This window comes from Daphnia magna, unplaced genomic scaffold (assembly GCF_020631705.1).
Source record: "Daphnia magna isolate NIES unplaced genomic scaffold, ASM2063170v1.1 Dm_contigs112, whole genome shotgun sequence".
Classification (NCBI taxonomy): Eukaryota; Metazoa; Arthropoda; class Branchiopoda; order Diplostraca; family Daphniidae; genus Daphnia; species Daphnia magna.
The window spans coordinates 12,998-35,675 of NW_025533126.1; the positions used below are offsets into that span (position 1 = coordinate 12,998).

At 40.0% G+C, this 22,678-nt stretch overlaps 3 protein-coding genes across 3 annotated transcripts; all 3 read right to left on the reverse strand.

Moving 5' to 3' along the window:
- Window positions 1-332: 332 nt before the first annotated feature.
- On the reverse strand, window positions 333-1,013 carry LOC123466667. Its single transcript, XM_045166885.1, has 2 exons — window positions 925-1,013; window positions 333-869 (listed from the first exon to the last, which is right to left on the reverse strand). The coding sequence occupies exons 1-2, from the start codon at window positions 997-999 to the stop codon at window positions 525-527; spliced, it is 420 nt and encodes a 139-aa protein (XP_045022820.1). The 5' UTR covers window positions 1,000-1,013; the 3' UTR covers window positions 333-524.
- A 10,107-nt stretch (window positions 1,014-11,120) lies between these two features.
- On the reverse strand, window positions 11,121-15,235 carry LOC123466669. The gene is made up of 4 exons (XM_045166886.1): window positions 15,148-15,235; window positions 14,308-14,749; window positions 12,938-13,751; window positions 11,121-11,693 (listed from the first exon to the last, which is right to left on the reverse strand). Exons 1-4 carry the CDS (start codon window positions 15,233-15,235, stop codon window positions 11,121-11,123), a joined length of 1,917 nt encoding a protein of 638 aa, XP_045022821.1.
- A 1,003-nt stretch (window positions 15,236-16,238) lies between these two features.
- On the reverse strand, window positions 16,239-22,277 carry LOC116930493. Its single transcript, XM_045166867.1, is given in 6 exon segments — window positions 16,239-16,865; window positions 20,802-21,470; window positions 21,691-21,863; window positions 21,926-21,998; window positions 22,063-22,259; window positions 22,262-22,277. Coding segments are annotated over 6 exon segments (1,755 nt in total).
- Between the last annotated feature and the right edge of the window lie 401 nt (window positions 22,278-22,678).

Sequence of the window (22,678 nt, forward strand, 5' to 3'; positions counted from 1 at the left end):
ATCAAACCCTTTACATGTGCTGGTGATTTTCTCCAGTTTTAATCTCATGCTATTTGTTGGTAGATCACACTTGTGTTACCCTATTGCATTTGTTTGGTACATCGCACTGGTTTTGAACCCTTCAAACATACCAGTTTTCACAGTTACAATCTTGGTCCGTCTCTTTCACGAGTGCAAACAAGCTAGACATTTTCAGTAAACAGACAAGTACTTTTTACTGCCACGTATTTTATTTCTATTGTACTGCTGAATGAAAAAGCATGACATTAGGGCACAAAACAAGTAATTTATTTACTGATGCAGTCCAGAAGGTCTAATAACCATGAAATGTTAAATAAAAATTGTCACAATGTAAAAACCTAACATTGGAATCTTCTTAGTATACCAACGACAAAACAAATTAAAGACTAAAACAGTTAACTAATGCTTCAAGTCTATCTATATACTGTTTCAATGTGATCCCATCGTTGTATTGCATCGGTGTTGCTGTTGCTGATGTGGCAGGTCTGTCATCTGTCTGTTCATCACGGCATTTGTTGCGGAATTCTCTGGCGTGTGTCGATATCGTACTCAAACCAAGAATTCCTTGGGTAACGAAACCTTTGAAAAACATTGCTTCTCCACTGATTTGGTTCTTGATTTTTACCGTTGGCAAAATGTGTCCCAACTGGTGGGTATACCATGAATTGCATGCATTCCGAAACCCAGGTTGTTGGAACACAAGTGTAGTAAGTGATGTCTTTGAAGTTTTCATCTCTTTCAACCGTTTTTACGAGGTAATACTTGATAGATGTAACATTATTAACACTTTCTCCCCCCGTCTTCTCCAAATTGTGTATGCCCTTCCAGTGCATGTGTATTCTTTCAACCTAATAAAGTACCATTATTTTCGCAAAAAGTTCTTTATTTATAAAGTTATTATACCTGGAAGGCACCAGAACTACCCGCATTGCTGTTTGATAAAGATTCCTCGTCGCCTTCAGCTGTTATTGGCTCCATGACTGATATTTTGCCTTTTTGTTTGTTTTTCAACAAATTCACACAAACTCGCCAACAGGAATTCCCAACTGACATGCACGAGGAATAATTAAACATTAGTCGGGAAATATTAAATTAATAAGCTTAGTTTTACCATCGGCGTTATTCACCACTAAATGCGATCACCACGCGATATGTCTTTTTCCAAGTTCGTCTGCTCTTTTCCAGCGTGGAGAATTCTAAAGGTATGGAAAGTTAAATAATAAAAGACGATTGATAAGCGACAGCAAAAGCATTCTTACTGCTGGTATCCATGGCTACCACAATATGTCGTCGTCTGCATTTCCACTTGTGTTTTACAATATTGTAAAGTGAGCGCGTGACAACTTGTATCAGCCCGACAAGAAGTAAGTTCTAAATACTTGTAAGGAATGCAACGCCATGACTTGTCCAGTATATAATTTGTGTGTGACTCATTTTTTAACAATGAATCTTGCTTTCTGTCTCATATTTATTAATTTACCCTCAGTTTTCTGTGTATACATAGTATAAAGTATATTTGAATTTACGGCGCCTTGCGGCGAAAAACAGACAAGTTGAATTTTTATTCCGGTGTGTGAAACAGGTTTGAAACGCAGTAAACATTGGATGGAAAACTATATTTATGAAACAAGATGTAGACGCGTTTCATTGCAGTGTCAAACCAATATGTTCCTTACAAACTGTGGTAACAAATTGAAATAAAAAATATGAGTGTGGCAAACCAATATGAAATGCATATAGATGTAATTTTAAAAGCTATATGTCAACCACTTTGATGAATATTTCTATGTCCTTATCACAGAAAAAGTAAACCAATATGCTGTTTCGTTAACTAGCCTACCCATGGCTTCAAACCGGTGTCACACACACTTAAAAAGGCGCAGAAACCACAAAAAATGTAAGTGTGTGACACTATTATGAAACCAATATTCCCCGAATAAATCCCCAACACCAACTAGATGAATTTTTATGGTGCTTAAATCTAGTTCTACCTAAAGTTCATATGGGTGTCAGACACCCTCCGAAAAATGCCATCAACGAGAGGGGAAAATATCATTAAGGAGTGTCCTGCACCCGTTAGGAATGCTCTTGAATCTGGTTTACAAAAATTACCTTTACTCTAAGTAAAAATGAGGCAAAATAGTTTCGTAACACGAGGATCCGAAGAGTATCAAATGCAGCTTTCACATCGCAAATTCAGAATTACGTTAAATGAGGCTTTTCATTTGAAATTCCTCGGTTGCGTGAAGCACACCCAATTTGAACCATAAATGAAGGGTTTGAAATAAGTGTTTTACACCACACCAGATCCACACCAAAAAACTCCACTGGGGAATGGGAATTCTGTTACATGACTCCCGGGCTCGTAAAATTACGTCCTGTAATCGGTCTAGTCAAACATAAGTTTGCAGTAGAGGAGGTAGATATTGTTTCATGTCGATTGGTTCTGAAATGTCCATCACTTCTCGACGTCGGTTTCTTCTATGGGTGGTTTTGTTGAGATTTTTAAGTGTGCAGCAACAGCTCTATGTCGTCTTGAATACGCCAAGCCATCGGAGGATTTTGAAGGCGATGGTGCAGATGATTGCTAGACCAATGAAGAACATGATGATCTTGAAGGTTTCCCACCAGCTCATATAGCTGGTTATTCCTGTTTTTTTCTTCTGCTGCAACAATGATATTTCTAATCGCTGTTGATGAATTGATGCCTGTTTTCATGCTTTGTTCAGCCATTGCTGCTGCGAGATCTGCTATTATGTTCATGTGGCTTGTTGTAATGCCATCATTAGCCTGGGCTTCATAGTCGTGTGCATTATCATCGTCGTAGCGGAAGGACGTAGGCAAATCCCGTTCTGGTTGTAAAAGGGTTGCTTCGGCTTTCTCCCAAGTACCGTTACTATAGAAATGATGTCTTCCATTAAAATTGACGTAATAGACTCTCCAGTAGCATGGGCTGTACGGGCAAGTTCCCAGCCGTTTGTGGCGATGATGAAGTTTTTGAATCGAGGTTGAGGTCCACAGCTTGTCGTTTTGAGTAGCGAATGTTATTCTAATGGCTCTGCATTGCTTCAACAATACAGTTTCTCTTTGTGCTTGAAGATTCATGCATTCGGGAAATTGTAGGATGCTGACTGCTAGCCATCCGTCGTATTTAGCAGCTGAGATTGCAAGAGCTCTTTTAGTCCAAACTAATTCGCATTGAGTGTTCCTCACGATTCTCAGAATATCATTTTTGTTCAGTCAGTTTGTCGCGTACAAACTGTACGTGTACGGCCAAACCGACTTGAGTGTTGAGTAGGGGAGAACAGGGTCATCATGGACAATATATTTATTTTTGTTTTCGTTTTTTAAATGTTGAGTATAATTCAATTCTAATTTTTGATGTGTGTGGTGTAGCAATTTCATTTCGACTTCCTTGAATTTTCTTTTTTTTTCTTTCACAAATAAAAAAGATGAAACTGTTCTTGTGAAGTCATTTTCTGAACAGAAGTTGAAAATGGTGGGGTAAAACTGGACAGGCATTGTATGAAATTGGACAATGCCAGTTTCAGTAATACAGTGCCATGAAAAAAAAAATTTATACATATGTTTGATGGCTACATTCATGCTATGTTCATTTATACACATCCATTTATAATTTTGCATTAAAATAAGGTATTTATATCGGCTTTGATGAAATGGGGGTTGAATTGGACATTTCGTTTGTTTGTTTTTTTAAAAAGGGGGGTTCCCAACAAGGGATCAATTATCGAAATACAATCGATTGATACAACAAGCAGACGACAGTCATGCTTCTTTGAGAAGAAATGGCTAATGGTGGTCGAATACTCTTTGATAGCTCATTATACATTGGAGAAATTCCATTCATCACTTTAGATAATATCTCAGGTAATTTATTTTCAAAATTCTAACATTTAAGATGTATGTGATGAAGGGCAAAAAGGTTACATTGTTACTGAAATAAGGAAAAAGAATTCCATTTTTGTTTCTGGTAGGCCTACCACATGTGAAATTAGTTCAATATTAAATCCTCATTCGTCTAATATTTTAAGGTCAATTGATATTTTGGCTCTTTGATGAAAACACTGGCCAATTTCTCAACTCCTTAACTGCTGAATTTTTTAAGTGTGAATCTACTACATCAACAGACAAAGGCATCATTTTGGATCAGCATCGTTCAAACTGTTAGTTTGAAGCTTGCGTGATCAGCTTATTATAGGACAATCTTTCTCGAGGTAAAATATTTCATGTAATCTTTTATTTTTAAACATATTGTAAGAGATGTTGTTTGGTGAACAGTCATTTCATCAGTCATAAGCATCGAAGCTATGACTTCACACTCAACCATAGTCCACCATGTGTTTTTACTATAAATGAACCAAAATTTGTTTCTTTCTTTTTCTAGTAATCCTTCTCTTGGATATTGATTGGTCGTGCTGGTTTTCACTAACAAAATAAAGTAAGAAAAAATAGACGTTGTGTGTTTCATGTCTGCAACAATCATTTAATAGATTTCTTTGAATTAGATGAATAGATCATATGTAAGGAAACGATTAGATCCCAAACCACAAGAAAAAGACATAAGAGCTGCAATTGCTAAAGTTCTTAAAGGGCTTGCAACTATACGCTCTGCTGCAACTGAATTTGGGTTGTAGAAATCAACTGTAGCCTACTATAAATCTAAACATACTCTGGAAAGTCTAGTTCGTTCGAAGTCCATCAAGAAAGCAGAGCATCATAGCCAGATTTTCTCTGCAGCACAAGAAACAGAATTGAGTGATTATTTGAAGAGTTGCTGTTTTCTCAATCACGGGCTAACGACCATAGAGACTCGTAAATTGGCTCACACCCACGCAATAAAAAATAGAATAAAAATTCCCGTAAATTGGAAACTCAACAATATCGCATCAGCAGATTGGCTAATAGTATTTCTTAAACGGAACGCGAGACCATCTATCAGAAAACCTGAAGCAACAAGTCAGGCTCGTGCAGCAGGTTTCAACCAGCCCGTAGTTTCTTTATTTTCTGACCACCTAAGAAACGTTTATGCGAAGCACAACCAATTGGTTGCTTGGGACTGGTTGATGAGTCAGGATGGATGACGGCAGAAAATTTTTTTAAATCTATTCCTCACTTCCAATCCCACGTAAACGCAACAAAAGATCGACCAGCGCTTTTGTTAATGGATAATCATGCCAGCCATATTGATTATTGTGTAATCGGTTATGCCAAAAACAACGGAATTCACCTCCTGACTCCCCCCCCCCATTGTTCTCACGCACTGCAACCGTGCGATGTGTCTGTCTTTGGTCCCTGTAAGAGAGCACTAAGAAACGCCCATAATGATTGGATTCAGATGAATCCTGGTAAAAGAATTAGTATAAAAGAAGTTGCAAGTCTCTGCAAGGGGCCTTATGTTTCGAAAATAACATCAGAAAACATTATTCCTGGCTTTTGTTCGACTAGCATATGGCCTTTTAATAGGAACGTAATTCAAGTTTCAAAATATGCACCATCTATCGTAACCGACAGACCAGGTTGTATTTATTTGTAGTTCTCTGGCCTTATCTTTATTAGAATTGTTGATTTTTTTTTCCATTTTTTGTAGCTCCTACCATCGATCTAGCAAGCAAGTTGCTGGTGGATGATCAACATTCTCATAATGGATTGCATTCGTAAATCATCAATATAGATTCGAATTCCCAAGGTAATATTTTTCTTCAGTTATTTTTTCTTATCTTGATGAGAATTACCGATTATATTTGATTTCGGGAAGCGACTAACGCTGGGCTACCGAGCAACTAGATGGACGATCAGCAGTCTGCCAATAGATATGATGCTGCTGATACCGAAAATGTCACTTCTATTATGGACAACCAACAACCTGTTCCTCTTTAAAAAGTGGCCAATATCAATTCGGATTATCAGCAAAATTTTCCTGGTATGGCACTTTGAAACAATCGAGTTCTTAATACAAATAGCATCATTTAAAATTTTCATTATTTGTTTAATACGATTATCTTCAGACGCACCAGCAGTTGTTTGTTCGTTACCATCCGCCCATTTTCGAGAGTTTAAAACAACCAAACATCGGTTCGTCGATCACAACGACCACAAAGTAGAATTGGTCGTACTAGAATTGTTACGGACACACCGGAAAAAAACGCGATTGAAGAAGAATTTAAAAGAAGACAAGAGAGGGGAACGAAAATGAAACCAACAAAAATAAGACTGTTGTCTACTTCCAACAATCCAAAAGAAAAATAAAGAAAATGAAGTAGGTCTAAAGAGGGAAAAAAAAAAACGATAAAGAGATGAAGACGATGATGGATCTGATCAAATGAATGAAACCCGAAAATATCCGTGTATTACCAGAAGCGGACGCTCTGTCCATCGTCCCATAAGGCATGTTTAAAAATGTGATGATCATAGCTCATTGTCAAAAAATGTAATATGAAATAAGTAACATACAACCAAGATATCTGAATATTAAAAAAATATATTTTTTTTTATATATTCTGAAAAAAGTATAAATCACTAGCAAGAGCAAAACGGAACGAAAGTTTAAAAAATTTACCATAAAATTTTGTTATAATGCTAACCAAATGGTTATAATCAACATGATCTTAATTACAACAGTTTGATACAGCCTGAATATTTGGCTCCTCCTTTGGCCTCTCCCACTTCGATAGTTAAGCTGTCCGATATCAGCCCCAGATGCCTTGTCCAAATTGGCCCAACCTGATGCCCTTTAGTATTTTATTCATAATTATAAGATGCAATGATAATAATTTTAAATTTTTACAGAATAAACTAAAAGAATGAGAGATCTAGTTATTTCTCTAACTATTTTATAAATATTTTGTTTTTTTCAACTAACAAAATACAAAAGTAAATGTGGAGGATAACAGCAGGTAGCACATCCATTTTTTTTGTCTTTTTACTACACCCACAATATACATGCGATGTCGCAAAAAAAACATCATGACAATAAAGTGTGTAAAGATTATCATAAATAAAAAGAAAAAAACCTTCATTAATTTTAGTACTTTTGACATTTGTCCTAATTGAACCGTGTCCAAGATGACCCCGTTCTCCCCTATTTGTTCCAGGGCAGTTACTGTGTTATTTATACTTGTCCTGATAAAGTTTACTGCCTGATAAAGTTGTCGTTTCTCGTTGAGGAGTTTCGTAGTCAGATTCTTCGCTGGCTTCGTCGAGGTGGGGGATTGAGATGAACAGGTGTTCATTCCCAATAACCATAAACGATTCGTTTTTATGGCGACAGGCAGTTGTGAGGCATCTGCCTTTTGGTGTAATATGAAATGCGAACTGCTGTTTTTCGTCCTCGAGGCAAATTGTTCCTGGAGTCAATGTTTTGATGAGAGCGCTTTCTCCGCTGCTGACAAGTCTGGGAGTGTTGTCGAATGCAGTAGCTACTGTGATATCCCAGATAATCGTGAGATGATTGTGTGTATGAATCCCGTCCGAAACATTTGCTTTTCCAAGAGGAGTTTCGATGATGTCATCGGCTCCTTGTCGAATGAGTCAAGTTCCTTCCATCATGCAATTAATTACATAAGGGGAGACGGTTGAGAACCAGCTCCAGCCAACCAGCAGTCATCAGTTAAGTTTATTTGAACGTCGTTGCATCTTTTTGTTTTAGCCATAATTGTGCATTCAGTTAATGATGTTTCCACCGCAACTGTTTCTGGAAATATTGTTTGTTGACTGAAGAAATCTGTCTTGATGTGGTTGATTTTCATCCATCTCTCGCAGATTGACGCTTGGAATTTCATTCAAGCTTTTCTGTTTGTCCATAGCATGTAATCGACTTCTTTTTTCGTTAGTTTCAGCAATGACGGGCAATTTTCGTCATTCGTTTATAAATGTTTTTTTGTGATGGATTATCGCAGTTGCAGATTATAGTCTCGAATGCCAATGCAGTGGTGTGTAATATTTTTGTTAGCATGAAGTACAGCAACATTTTCTGAAGATAAAGTCGAATAAGTTTGATGCTGCAGACAAAATGGTTGTTTTTGTTCGATGAAAATCTATCCGTGATCAGAAATTTCTAGGAAGACGGATTTGGTGGGAGATATGAAAAATGTGTTAGAATGAAGGATACAATGTAGGAATGCAAAGTAAATTATAGTTTCAGGAAATTTAAATGATTCTTTTTCTTTTGTTTGTTTGCTTTTTTGGTTTTTGTTTTGTTAATGTTTTTTTTGTTTTGTTTTTTTTCTTCGTTTTTTTTTCTTTTTTGTATGTATATACATCTTTGTTTATGTCGTGTTTTTGTTTTGTTTTGATTTCTCGAAGGAGTGTGGAAAAATAACAGTAAGTGAAAGAGAAAAAGTGTACCGCGACCGCTAGGTGTCGTGGATGTGTAGTTTGAATGGAAAAATGAAGAAATATGTTAGTATTTTTTTTATCACTTAACTACGCGTGATTTAATTAATATGAGTAAAAACTTGGTTGGGGGAAAAACATGTTATGAATGATGAAGGGAAGAATAGTGGAGTTTGTACATATAGTGAAGTTGTGTAAAATGTGGATGTTAAAATGACCACTAGATGTATGCATGATGTTTTTGGAAGAAAAATAGGACATGTTTTTTATTAAATTTCAATATTTTACTTTTATGCATGCTTTTTCTTAAGGATTCAATTTTTTTAGTTTTTTTTTAACTATGTTTATTTAATTTTGGAAATAGTTTTATGTATTTCGTCGGGGAAAATATTAATTAGGGACGAGAATGAAAAATAAAAATTAACTTTGCACCGCTGGAGCTGTCAACGTCTGCTTTCATTTGGCTTCTATTCGGCATGAAGATTTCTACGTTTTATGTTGATAGTAAAAAGAATGTCTTGAATTTTAGGGAATTGCGATAATTATATTTTGTGAATGATTTCTGTGCAGTGTTGCCACCGACTTGGAAATTTCCCCATTTCATGGAAATTCAGACCTCTCTATGGAAATCTTAGGGAAATGTTAAAAATGTGGAAATAAATGAGAATTTGAAAAAATTGTGGAAAACTAAGAAATTGCTGTCAAAACAGTCAAAAGTTTCCTAATCTTAATCTCTAAGGCTATCGTCAAGGGCTGCCAGCTCCCTCTATGAACTGCCCACTAGCGCGCCCCCTACAGTAAGAATAAAAACTACTTTAGTCGCCCTACCTACTACCTAGTCGGTGCTGTGTTGATATTTCTTTTATTTATTATTTATCTTTTACTTATTGAGAGTATGAATGTTTAAGATATATAGGGCTGTTCGACATCTTTTTTCACATTTGATTTGATCGCGCAACGCAGCATTCGACGGCCGATTCTCTCTGCTATGACTATTTTGTTATTGTGCGACAAATGAATAAATGTAAAAGTTTCGCTGAAAAAGTTAGTGTTTCGTTTCATTTTATTCATCATTTTGTTTTTTGTGTTAGTGTAAAAGTATGTCGTTTTCCGACTATGCAAACGGACTCGTAAGTGATGCGAAAACTCATTAATTAGTTAAAATTGTTAAATAGAGAGTGTCCCTATTCAATTCCCAAATTCATACGGAAACACGGATTAGATTGTTGCCCAATAGTTCCCAAAATTTCTCCCCCAGACGTATTCATCTATTTGTTCAAAACCAAAAGTAATCAAAACCACTTGGAGGCCCTTGGTGCATACAAGGGAATTTCTTCTGAGTCACAGCAGGCTGTTAGAGATGGCTGGGTTAGAGAGTTCATGGCAATTGCTCTCGCAACCCAAGTTGTATTGATGAAGGCCAAGAAATCCTAAAGTAAAACTACATATCTAATCACATAAATAATAATAATTCATTGGTTTGTGTGGGCTCTCACTGAAGGCTTGGGAAGCTGAGACCTAACCATAAACGGATTATTATTATTTATATCCAGGCCTAACCCCTAGATTAGGCCACGTGTTGGTGTGCCTAAAAAAATAGCGTGGCTTGGGTTTTCATAATCATGAGATCTTCCCTTTTTTGCCTTATTTTATTACTTTAGTTTTATTTAGTTTTGTTTCTACATTTTAAACACATATATATTTTTTAACGTTGGAAAGAACATGTAAGCGAGAACTGAGGAGCTACAAATATTTACAGACTCTATTCGCATTCCTCTATGTATTAGACCTCCATGCCGTCGCTGCATCGAATAATCTAACCTACCTGATACAAAGAGGGTGCTAAACACGGGAGTTTAATTGGAACACGATTAAAGCTTGTATTCCTAGTTTTGCCACACTTTTGAGATATTTAGACTGAATGGGGTCGGGTGCCAGCCGACCAGTGAACAGTTGGTTGCTAAGATAAGAGACACACGTCTCGACGGTAGCGTTGTTTGAGCGTAACTCTGAATATATCAAAAAGGGTTGGGAAAGAAGACAATGAAAAGATGGGAGGAAGGGATACTTCTTTGTCCGTGATGCGTTGCCAAACGTTGTTTTTAGACGTCTCGCACATTGCCGGCCCTGTTTTCGTCCTCGGAAACATCTTGCTCGTCCTCTTCTAAAAGGCAAAGTTTGTGGACCGGACGGGTGTAGAGATGAGTGGTACATTTGACGTCTGAAGACCGGCTTCCACTTTTGGATGGGTTGGGTACGACTCGAAAGACTTTGACGTCGGCGGATCAGACGACTCCGTCGAGACCTTGATAGACATTAAAGACGTGACCGATGGGCCATGATCCGCGAGGGGAATTCGGTGTAACGACGAGAACTAAGTCGTTGACAGCGAGGTTTCGCCGTGAACGAAGCCATTTTCTTCTTTCGATGAGGTTGGGGACATACTCTCGGAGCCACCTGTTGCAAAAATGTGTGATTAACTCCTGAGCTTATTCGTAACGCCTTCTGCTGGATGTGGTTGAGCCAGGAGAAGAATCTAGATGGCATCCCGGATGAGCACGCAACAGTAGAAAACGATTCGGTGTGATGGCCTCAAAGTCATTGGGATCGACGCTGACGTGGGTCAACGGACGGGAATTTATGAGGGCTTCAGCTCCAACAATTGCCGGGACGAGGACGTCTTCGGTAACGGACCGATTGTTCAAAATCCCTCGAAGCGTGGTTTTAGCAGATTTGATCAGTCGCTCTCACGAGCCACCAAAATAAGGAGCTACGGGCGGACTGAATCTCCATTCAATAGGTAGATTTTTCAATTTCTCTATCTTACGCACCAAGTCAGCTTCATTCCAGCGGGGAAGGATGCGATTGATCTCCTGCTCACCGGCGACCAGATTTGTGCCGTTGTCGCTGTAGCAAAGTTGAGGGAGACCGCGACGATCAGCGAAACGTGAGAAAGCGTTTATGAAGGAGTCCATATCCAGGGAATCTGCAACTTCGAGATGTACAGCTCGACAGTCCAGGCATGTAAACATGACGCCGTAGCGTTTGACAGATCTTCTCAAGATGACTACTGGTAACGGGCCAAAAAAGTAGATGCCGACATTAGTAAAAGGGGGAAGATGTGTTTTGAGACAGCTAGCTGGAAGTGGTCCCATAAGGGGTGGCGCTGGTTGACTGCGACGGAGCTTGCAAGTGAAGCAATTGCGGATTACCCGATTGATGGAGGCCCGAGGATGGAGGACGTGATATTTTTCCCGAAGTGCGTGAAGCGTAGGCTCTGTTGTTGCATGGATAAGGATTTTGTGCATGTCGGTGATTAACTAAAAGACACAAGACAAGTATAGAATGTAAGTATTTAAATTACTGGTGTCTTGGTACCTTCAATTGCAGCTGGCAGCAAAAACTTCCGGATGTTGAACGTCTGGATGGTGCGGATGGCGGAAAGGATGGCGCAACGATGGAGTGGCAGCAGTGGCGGCAAACGGGACGTCTCAAGCAGCCAGCGGTACACAGCACAAACAGCAGCAAACAGCAATACAAAACAATGGTAAGTTTTAAGCGATACTACCGGAATGAAGAGACCAAAGCGGGAAATCGGTGGAAAAATTGTGTGTATTAATTAGGCCTATTTAAGCCCCTTTTATACCATTTAAAAAAAAAAAACCGTTGACAAAGAAATAATTACTTGTAACAATAATTTTGGCGCTGGCGTAGATGTCGTCTCGAACTTCTATTCTTCTTTCCGCGCGTGACCTTGTGTGGTGAACGAACTCGGTTGCTATAGAAACGGATTAACTGGTTAACCTTGTTACCATGGTGATGAAGTAACCAGTTAATCATAGTTGCTGATCTCGGTTGTTTGTTAATAATTACTGGTGGCGCCATCTCATGACAGGTTTTCCGATAATTCTAGTTTAGTGGTTTCGTACTAGATGGCACTGTTTCCAAGCGGCGCCATCTAGTGGTCAGCTTTGATACTAGATGCTCATCCAAGAGGATCGTAGTGGCACCATCAAGCGCTGGATTTCTAACCTAAATTCCTTTAACTAGATGTTAGTGGCACCATCTAGCGCTGGAATTCTGTGCCAGATACCCAAGTGGCGCCATCTAACGATGGTTACAGGAACTATATATTGTCTAACCAGTTCCATGGTGCCATCTAGCGGTGGGTGTCTGAACTAGCTGACACATAACCGGTTCCTGGTGGTGCCATCTTATGATAGCTTTTTGTACCAGATGTCTCCATGCTAGTTCCAAGTGGCGCCATCTAGTGATAACTTCTGTTACTATTCTATTTTCATATTTTGCACCGGACGTTGTTTATGAAAGCTGCTCATTTGTTCCTTGTCTCACATTAAACTTCTTCGGTCTCTGTTCTTTTGTTACGCCGATCTTTGTCATTATTTCTCCGTTAAGATTCTCTTTTAATTGTCGGTCTCTGAACCATCAGGTTCGGGTTCTGGAATTTCTAACAGACCATTATTGAAAGTTGGCTGTCGGAGGACAACACAATTGGATGTTTGGTGTCTTCCGGAAGAGACGCGTGCTGGAGCCTTCCACCAACCCGGATAACTCTTTGGGCATCCAAGAATGGTGTGAGATTGGATAGTGAAGACGCTGTTGAGACCGGCCGTCCTTTGATCAAACATAAGAAATCGTTGTCGAAGAAATGGCGTTGATCGACGCGGATTATATAGCGAAGAAAATCACGGAGTTCAGGAGCTTTGACATAAGGAGCGCATTGTTGATTATTAGGATAGATTTGGCGATTGTTGACGAACCGGAGTAGCCATGCGACGATCCGCTTCAACTTGTGCAGATTTGATGAGTTTGGGATTAGGTTGAAGACGGGGTGGTCGTTGATGACCTGAATGTGGCCGACCCATTTGACCGGTGACACCTCAGGATTGTCTGATGATGGCTCAACGATAACACCAGTTGAAGGCCATGAAGATCGTGGTAAGGCAAGGAAGTCTGGGCCGCGGAAACATCTGTGTTGAGTTATAAGATGAGTAGCGGGAATACCACGGGAACAATCGTCGGCTGGATTCATTTCGCCTGGGACGTGGTGCCACTGGGAAGCGGCACTGCTATCAAGAATTTCGGTAATCCGGTGAGCGACGAACGCATGATATTTGCATGACTTTGAGTGGATCCATTGTAGTACCGTTTGAGAATCACACCAATAGATTACTTGCGATGCAATGGGTCCAATCTCCTTGATGGCTGAGTCACATAATCGGACGCCAAGAACTGCACCTTGTAGCTCCAAACGTGGAATAGACAACTGGCGTAACGGGGAGACTCTTGCTTTTGCGAGAAGAAGATTGAGACCGAAGCTTCCGTTTGCGTATTTGGCTCGCAGGTAGACCCACGCACTGAAAGCGAGCTCAGATGCGTGAGAAAAAACGTGAAGCTCAAAATAGAGGGGTTTTTCTTGTAACCGGAAGCAGCGCGGAATCGTGATGGAAGAAATTAATGAAAGGTCTTTGGCCCATGCCGTCCAAATGTCTAACAAAGTAGGAGGCAGTGGATCGTCCTAATCAGCACCGGATCGCCAAATTTCTTGAAGCAATATTTTAGCTGTCATTACAACTGGAGAGAGAAATCCGAGCGGATCGAAGACGGAGGCTACTTATTGGAGCACCTCACGTTTAGTTTTGGCTTGGATTTTGATAGAAGATTTAAAGTTGAATGAATCGTTTTGACAATTCCAGAGTAGTCCAAGAGTCCGTTCGATTGGGAGTTTGTCATCATCCAGATCGAGTGATCGCGAGAGATCGGAGAGAGCGACGGTGGCCAAAACAGATCAAGAGGATGAGAGCCATTGGACCATGTAAAAAACCACCACACTTTAACAATGCTGACACGTCGCGTAATCTTGCGATGGCTCCTCCTTCTGTCTCTGTTGAGTCCAAATAATTATCCACGTACATGTTCTTGAATACAGCGTCGGCTACGTTGGGAAAGCGGCTGCCGTAGTCTTTTGCTGTTTTTTGCAGGGCGTAGATGCAGCTGGTTGGAGACGATACGGCACCAAAGACATCAACTGTCATTTGATATTCTTTCGGTTCTCCTGCGTCGCTCCAAAAAAAGCGGAAGAAAGATTGTTGCTCTTTTGGAACAAGAACTTGATGGTACATCTTCTCGATGTCGCCGGAGATTGGGACGGGAAATTGCCGGAAGCGAAGAAGGACACAAATGAGAATCGTTAGAAGATCGGGGCCTTTGTACAGTTGTTCGTTTAGCGATGTTCCTTTGTGACGAGCGGATGGATTGAACACGACGCGAACTTTATCCGGTTTGTTTGGGTTTGTCACGCCATGATGCGGAAGGTACCATGTGGCGCCTTTGCAGTTGCAGTTGTTAACGTCCACTAATTTTACGTGTCCAAGGGAGATGTATTCATTTATTACACGGGAATATCTTTCAACGAAAGCTGAATCACGGACAAAACGTTTCTGCAGCGAGTTGAAATGTCAGGCGGCGACTTCACGATTATTCGGAAAGTTGATTTGTGGGTTGCTCAACATTAACCCGACTTCGTACCTTTCTCCAGTATGACGCGTTGTCTGCTCGAGAATTTTCAATGCTGCTCTGTCGTCTGTTGATAAAGGCAAAGTTGTTGACGGACGAACACCGAAACTTTCCGTGAGCCAGAATTGATTGACGAGATCGTGAAGAAAGTGATCCGTGAGTTGATGGCTGATAGCGAGCATGTTGATGTGAAGAGTTGGATGCAAAGCGGCGGTTGCCACTGGTTCAGTTACACACCATCCGAAATGAGTTTTGATTGCATCTGGGGCGTCAACTCCGTCGGCTGGATAACGGGAATCGAGTACGTCGTGAACGCGGAGCACATTACGTCCTTAAAGAACGCCTATTTCACTTCTATCTGCGTTGATTGGTTCGATGTCACGGAGATGCGCCCATCGATGTTTGACTACCGACCAATTAAGGCTAGTGTTGTGAATTTGTAGACGCGGGACTGTATACGCAGACTTGACTTCAAAGGAGCGACTGGAATCAGCGGTGAGAATGTTGAAAGATACACATTTTACTTAAATCTTTGGATCGTTTCCGTGAAAGGTCGTTAAAGGTGATGACTGTGTAGGACGGTCGAGTTTGAGTTTTTTTTATATTTTGTCGAGAATCAATGATGCTTGGCTTCCCTGATCCAAGATGCCTACTGTTTTGACATGCACTCCGTTAGCTTCAATGATGACTGGAACTGTTAGTAGCAGGGTCGTGGTTGAATCTCCTTCAACGGTGTGCGTTCCTACGCCCTTTTTGGTTGTGTTTTTATTTTCCGATGCCTCGGATTTACGTTCCTTGAGTGCCTTTCCCTCATTTTTAAATGACACACTCAGGTTTGGGGCACCGTAAAGAAGTGGGTGGTGATGGGCAGTACATTCTTGAATGTTGCACTTAGTTTTGTTGAAACAGTCTTTTGTCCAGTGACCTTTGGTTAGGCAGCGTAAACAGCAGTTGTAGTCCTTGATGATCTTTATCCTTTCTTCTAAAGACAAAGATGTGAAGCTTGTACACGATGAAAGTCGGTGGTCCCCTCTGCACTGGAGACACGTCAAGGTTTTGTTTACATCGTGATGTTTGACTGCTGTTGAGACCACAGCGGATGCTTTTTTTCCGATTATGTTGATTGTAGGAGAATGCTTTGTCTTTTGGTCCGTTTGCTGCCGGCCCGGCTTTAGGATGCTTTTGTTGGGCGGGGACGATGATGCTGTTGACACTAAACAATGTTTGACCATCATTTCTCCTTTGACTATTACGTGAATCCAATTTGAGAAGTCTTGAAGGGTTAGACAGACAGGATGACTCTTGACTATCTTCCTCCCCCACCTGCTTTATAATTCCACTGGAAGCTTGGCCAAAATGAGCTCGAGCAAGCCCGATGCTTTCAGCTCGTGCTCGTAACCTTCGTTTTTTAAAGAAGATACTGCTCCGTTGAGGGTTTGCGAAAACTTGATCAGTGTCTTGTAGTCGTTGTTGTTCACTTTCGGCAACTCGATCAGATATTGGATGTATGCTCTTGATAGAATTTGAGGATATCCATAAGTACTTTCGAGCTCGGTCAAAGCTTCACTGTACAAAGCCGAGCTGCTGAGTGAGTTACCCAGTCCATTTCGGATTTCTTCTGATAGAGATCGCTTGAGTAACGCCATTTTTTCTGTTGCTGACAAGCTGCTGTCAGGATGAACCAAATCTCTAAAAATTGCAATGAGGTCGAGCCATTTTTTCGGATCGCCGTCGTAGGGTTTTAAGTCTAATTTCGGGAGACGAAAAACTGATCTTGTGTTGCGATTTAAATCGACGGAATGTGCTGTTGACGACCTTAAGTTGTCGTTGTGGGCTGTCCATTGTTTGAAATGGACTCGTTCATCTTCGGGTGGACGTGTTGTCATCTGATTGGTCGTAAATAAATCTTCACCGTAAACTGTTCCGGGCCTCCTGGTTGTATCGAATTGCGGAGGCTGAAAGGATTGGACGTAGATAGGTTTGAGGAAATGCTGAAAATTTTTTTTTCCTGTTCGTGAATCACTTGGTGTAATTTTTTATCGTTTTCGCGCCTTTCTTTTTGTTCTTGCCTCAGCAATCGATGTTTTTCATGGGCAGCTTCGAACAGCTCTCTTTGTTTTTGTTTTTCCATCTCCAGCGCGGTTTCTTCATGTACTTGAGTTCGGTGCGACTTCCTTTATCTTGCACGTGTTTGGAGATCTTGTTTGCAAGTTTGGTCGCACAAGTTTTTTCGATGGTTCTTGCTTGTTTAAGCGCCCTCGGGTCGTCCAATGGTGGGTATTGGTCGGTGTATTCAGTTTGCACGTCTCGAACTTGACTTTGTGGACGTGCGATGTGGCTTTCTGCTTTGGGTGATGAAATGTTGTTGGTTGTCGACATCTTGAGAATTTTTTTTTTAAATGAGCCCAACAAGAAGCTAGCCCAATGGACCACGAGGGATCTAGGACTTGGCTCCTAGGACCGTATTTTTAAGAGGTGGGATGCAAAACTTGATTTTGCTCTTGATTCGTATCGACTAATTCCTCTTTAGATTGAGCAGGTGACTGCTCTTTTTGCTGCTTTTTTGCCGCTTCTTTTGATGCTCGTTCGGCCAAAATAGCTTGCAACAATGTTTCTGCTTCTTGAGTGGCCGCGAACTCGAGTTAAATCCGAAGTCGGAAGTCGGAGAAAATTATGACATCATCCAAATAAACTAATGCTTTCTTTCCTAAGACGTCTCTTAGAACGTAATTCATTGTTCTTTGAAATGTTGCCGGAGCATTACACATTCCAAAAGCTGTTATGATCAATTTGGTTGTATTGTGCACACAAGGACAGCCACGTTACACTCAGACTGTAGCAACCTGAACCTTAAAAAAAGGCGGGTGAAGGGGGATCTAGCTAGCGCACTCATTAGGAATACGCATACTTGCAAAAAACAGGTTTGCGGTATATCTGTAAATACTTAGTTTTGTACTAGCTGGAGAATTTATACTGGTTACGTGCTGAAAACTGATAAGCGCTATGCTTACTGAAATATAAGGGGTTTTATGCCAACAAGAACTAGCTTATTACTAGTTAACACGGGCATATACGTAAAATACGAATGTACAGCCTGTTGTTGTTTATATGCTTTGTACGCATTATCATACACACTGATGAAATAAGTTAAAAACATACATGTTCCTGGCTTAAATTAGCAAGTTTATTACAGACTCGTTATGACAGCGTTAATATATATACTTTCTATCTTCACGCGCCCTATAATTTATTTCCTTTCATTTCCTTTTTGCCATCCATCGGAAATCCTCATCTCTCTCTCTATATGCGGATATACTATACGGTGTATACACTACGTGTGTGTAGGAATATGATGATGATAATAACGACTAGCGCTACTGCCGCTGCTGCTGGTTTATTGAAGAGAATTTGTGTGTACACGTTTATCCTGTAGAGATGAACCGGATTTTCATGACGAGCGGAAAATGACCGATACTTGGCCCCTTATCGCTCCTCTCTCCCATAGGTTTGTATCAGCAATCTTGGTCGCCTCTTCTTTTGTTTTTAATCATCTTCAATCCCTCCTAATCCTGATGACCAATATGCTTCCCACATACTATCTGCCGTTTTTCTTGCGCACTATCACATTGGCCACGCCGCAGACAGAGCTGGGCGGAGCTGGGGTGCCCTTTAATTGTCTCCTCTTTGTTAGTATCCTGTAGACCTTGGCCAATCTCAATTCGGAGGTGGGAATCGCCCCTTTGCATCAATGTCCATATAAGACACGCGTAACGATGCTCGGCAATTTTCTTCTGTCGATTTCAAAACAAGGAAAAGTTGTTACCTGTTCGTGCTAAAACCCGAGCTCCCAATCCCGACACTGATCGACGATTGTCGAAGCGATTAGAAAAATACAGCCAGCAGTCGGAATGACAAATCGTTATCGCAATTACCTATCGCTGGACAGTCGTCGATGCGAATATGTTTAGGTCGATAAGAGCACCAGGTTATTGTTATCCTTGAAATGATTATCCCAAAAAAGATAAGAAAAGATTCCCTATAATGAACGATATATTAACCCCAAAAACGAACACATATTGCAAGTTCAAAAAATTTATTTTGCCATTTTGTTAATCAGTTTCCAAGGTATTTGTTAGGGCCGTAACAATAAAGGAAGAAAGCAAGGAATTATATGCTGCTACTACACATTTTCTTATTATTTGATATGGCAGTATTGCTTCCAAGTCACCCAACCCTGTCAATCTTGTGGTCTGACCAGGTAAACTTTCGAATTCTTTGCCCGGTAAGACGTGAGAATAAGTGCTTTTAAATTCCTGGCCCATGGGTCGGCCAAAAATAAACACCTGGAAATTTGGTTTCGCTCCTTCAATAAAAACAAAATTTTCTACGAAAAAAAACGACCATCTTTCAAGAGAGCGCAATAGTTTATGCGCTTCTTTGACCGCACATAGGCGGATGTAGTGAAGGTCAAATTGCTCCCACTTCGAAAACAAATTCTGGGATAAATAGCGCAAGCTGTATTCTCTATCATTTCGACCATTCTGTAAATTTCCCCTGAACCAATGTTGTTTTCCTCGTGAAGTAAAGCAGTTTCGACATAACTTTGCTCGTCAATTGAAAGATTTCTCATTATTTTTTTACCCAGCAGACTAAGGCTAATATCCCCTTCAACATTCAAACGTTTATACTTTTGGATTTCGTATAGGTTTGGCAAGCAAATAATTCTATTAATAAATTTCGAAGTAGGAAGAGGGACTGTCTGACTTTTTAACAAGTGTATGGCCTGATTGCGAATGGAATTTTTCATTAAAAAAGAAGTCGCCATTTGTTCAATAACCGACTGAGTTCCTTTTGATAGCCTCTGCAACTGACCATTAAACCACTCCGGTATAAAAGCAGATGTGGCCCACAAGCAGCCCCAGTCTAAAACACTTTTTGAAAGATGCGCCAACAGATGGATATTAAATTTTACGTGCTTTTCCCCATAATATAATTCGACTTTCTTAACAAAGTCTTCGAGAAGAACACCTACATCTTTGACACAATTAGTAGGGACGGACTCTTGTAACAGAACTGAAAGAGCGTATGATAAATTGGCGAAATGGGAAAAATATGGCTCGGGCAAAATGCCCTCCAGAAGGGGGAAATAATAGATAGCAAATGCTCGAAATTCCGAGGCTTTCCAATACTTAATCGTTTCTAAAGTCCTCGGAGTTCTTGTGATGTCATACGGGGGTTTCGTTTGCGATAAGCGCTTGTTGAAAATAGTTAATTTATTCTTACTGATGTGCCACGGTTCTTTGCTGTATGTTGAGGATATCCACAAGAGAATCAAATAGCGGATTACACCCAAACAAATAAAATGCATGTACTCCGAGATGAAGGCTCCAATGAAATCGAAACCTTCAATGTCAGCAAGTGACGTAGGCCCTTTTATCCCATGAAATGTTTTGCCGCTTTTCATGGCTTCCTACAAAAGATATTCTTTAGTAACGTTTCATACAAAACATGGGGAAATAAGTGTGAAATAAAAGATTTAAAAAAGGGCCTAATACTTCAAGATCATTCCGATATTGCAGAGTAGAACGCAAGGGATACTTCGGTTGGGAATCGTCCGATTGTTCACAATAAACAAGAGTGTTTCCTTTTCCAATTTTAACTGATTTTCCTTAAAATAATAAATGGAAACGACTGTAAAATAAATTATTGAACCCATACTTTTTTAAAGAAATACCGGGATGCAAGCAAAAATCACACCCATATGCACCATTAAATTGCATTGTGTTTCGAAGAATTGGTCGGGCAATCGTGTCCACAGTCACAATGACTGGCCGTATTATGTATTTTTTATTATCACACTCAACCCCAGTCGAGCAAAGTTGATTTAATACATCGACGCAAGGATCCACAAATACGTTTCTTGGGGGTTTCTTGTTACCAAACCAAAAAGCCATTAAAATGACATTTGATCGTCGGGTTTTATAACCCGTTTCGTTTACAGTACCCATAAAGGGCCAGAAGGAATATTTACTCGATTTCAATTTTTGAGCGCCATCTGTGTTAATTTGCATGGTTACTGTTCGCTCGTTGATGAGACCGTCTTTCACGTACTGCTTGTAACGATCCCCAGTAAAGACGTCGCCTTTTCTATCTTGATCAAGAGTTTCTTGTGGAATTTTTTGAATTCCATGGTGACGGAGAAAAAATCTCACTTGTTCTTCAACGGGGAGCAACAGAGTGTAGCATTTGTCTGATGTTTCCTTGCAATAATTGTGACCACAGGGCTGAATTTCTGTCGGATATTCACTCTCACCGTTTTTCAGTGTCTTGGAGCATGTAGAACACGGATAAATCCTTTTCAGGTCGCCTTTTAAAAGCCCATATCTTTTCATAAACAAATATGGACTTCTAAGCTCGTCGTCTTGATTAAGCCCAGAAGAAACATTTAAAATGTCAAGAAAATCCCCAAGGCCTGACTTAGACAAACCATGTTTCAAATAGAATGCAGCTGAAAGTAATCGTACAATTTGAATGCGATCAAATTCATTTCCCGCTTTTTCCTAGATATACACAATTCAAGACGTTATTCTATGATTAAAAGGAAACACAACAAGTGAGCTATATACATAGGTGGCAAACTACTTATTCGTGGAACAAAACTTCTTAAAATCGTTTTTATGAATGCGAGTATTTTAGCAGGAAAACCAATTAAATCGTGTTTTTAAGTATAGTTTGCCCCAGGAATAGGTAGTTTGCCACTGCTGTGAATAGTTTTCTTACGCATAGTTCAAGATCTTCCTCATCTGGATCTTCATTATCATCTTCATAAATAATGTTGAACTCCTCGTCAAACTCTGCCTCTGGGAATTCAGATTCCATCAAAATGGATTCGACATCAGGGGAACATCCTATTAATTGAGTGGGAGTTGACAACACCTGGTTTTCGGCGATATCTTTTGTTTTAAGAAGTATAAATAACTAACGCATTTGAATAATATTTTTCATGAACCTGTACCTTGCAGTTCCATTTCATCATTAAAGAAAAAAGAAGCCTTCATATTCTTAGGCTCTTGTGAGAAATCCGATTCCTTGTTCAATATAAGGAAATAGAATAATATACATCAGTCTTTTAGGTAATTTATATTTACTAACCACATATATTGGAGAAACTTCCAAATCCATCGGACTTATACTGCCACAAATTTTTTCGCTGGATTGGTCTTGCTGTAACATAACCATATTTTCGATGTCTAAATTGGCCTGACGTTCAGCTATCTGTCGTGAAATAGCATTCATTGTCCACTTAGAGCTCCCGGTAAGACGCTTTCGCTTACAAACGTTGTTGTCATATCACTCCGCTGAGCCATATTTTTTCACTAAATCACTGTCGAAACAAACAAACCTATCACTTGTGCAAAGTCAGTTAACTAACGTAGACGATGAAATGAATTAGTGTGTCATCGCAAAAAGGCAGCAGCCGATTGTCCGATTGTCAAATGTCTGTGTTTAGGGATGCTTTCGGAATCGATCATAGTTGTCTCACTTGTCGCGGGAAGGGAATCAGCTGATTGCACGCTACAACACCTTTAGTTGAATCTGTGCAAGCCATTTTTAACACGTTTTCGTGTAGGCAGAATATAAAAGTGCTTTTTCTCCTAAATTGTGAATTGTCCTGGCGTTTCCCCAGGTAAATATGTTTTATGAGTTACAAATATGTCTTTTATCGATAGGTATATGCGAGTATATGTTGAGAAGCTACATCTGCAAC

Coding starts and splice junctions, on each gene's coding strand:
- LOC123466667 (XM_045166885.1), bottom strand. CDS start 999: ATGGAGCCAATAACAGCTGAAGGCGACGAGGAATCTTTATCAAACAGC. Junction 870..924: donor GTAGTTCTGGTGCCTTCCAG/GTATAATAACTT, acceptor GTACTTTATTAG/GTTGAAAGAATACACATGCA.
- LOC123466669 (XM_045166886.1), bottom strand. CDS start 15,235: ATGTGCTCCGCGTTCACGACGTACTCGATTCCCGTTATCCAGCCGACG. Junction 13,752..14,307: donor GACGCTGTATTCAAGAACAT/GTACGTGGATAA, acceptor GCTCGCTTTCAG/TGCGTGGGTCTACCTGCGAG. Junction 11,694..12,937: donor ATGCCCAAAGAGTTATCCGG/GTTGGTGGAAGG, acceptor TGTGTCTTTTAG/TTAATCACCGACATGCACAA.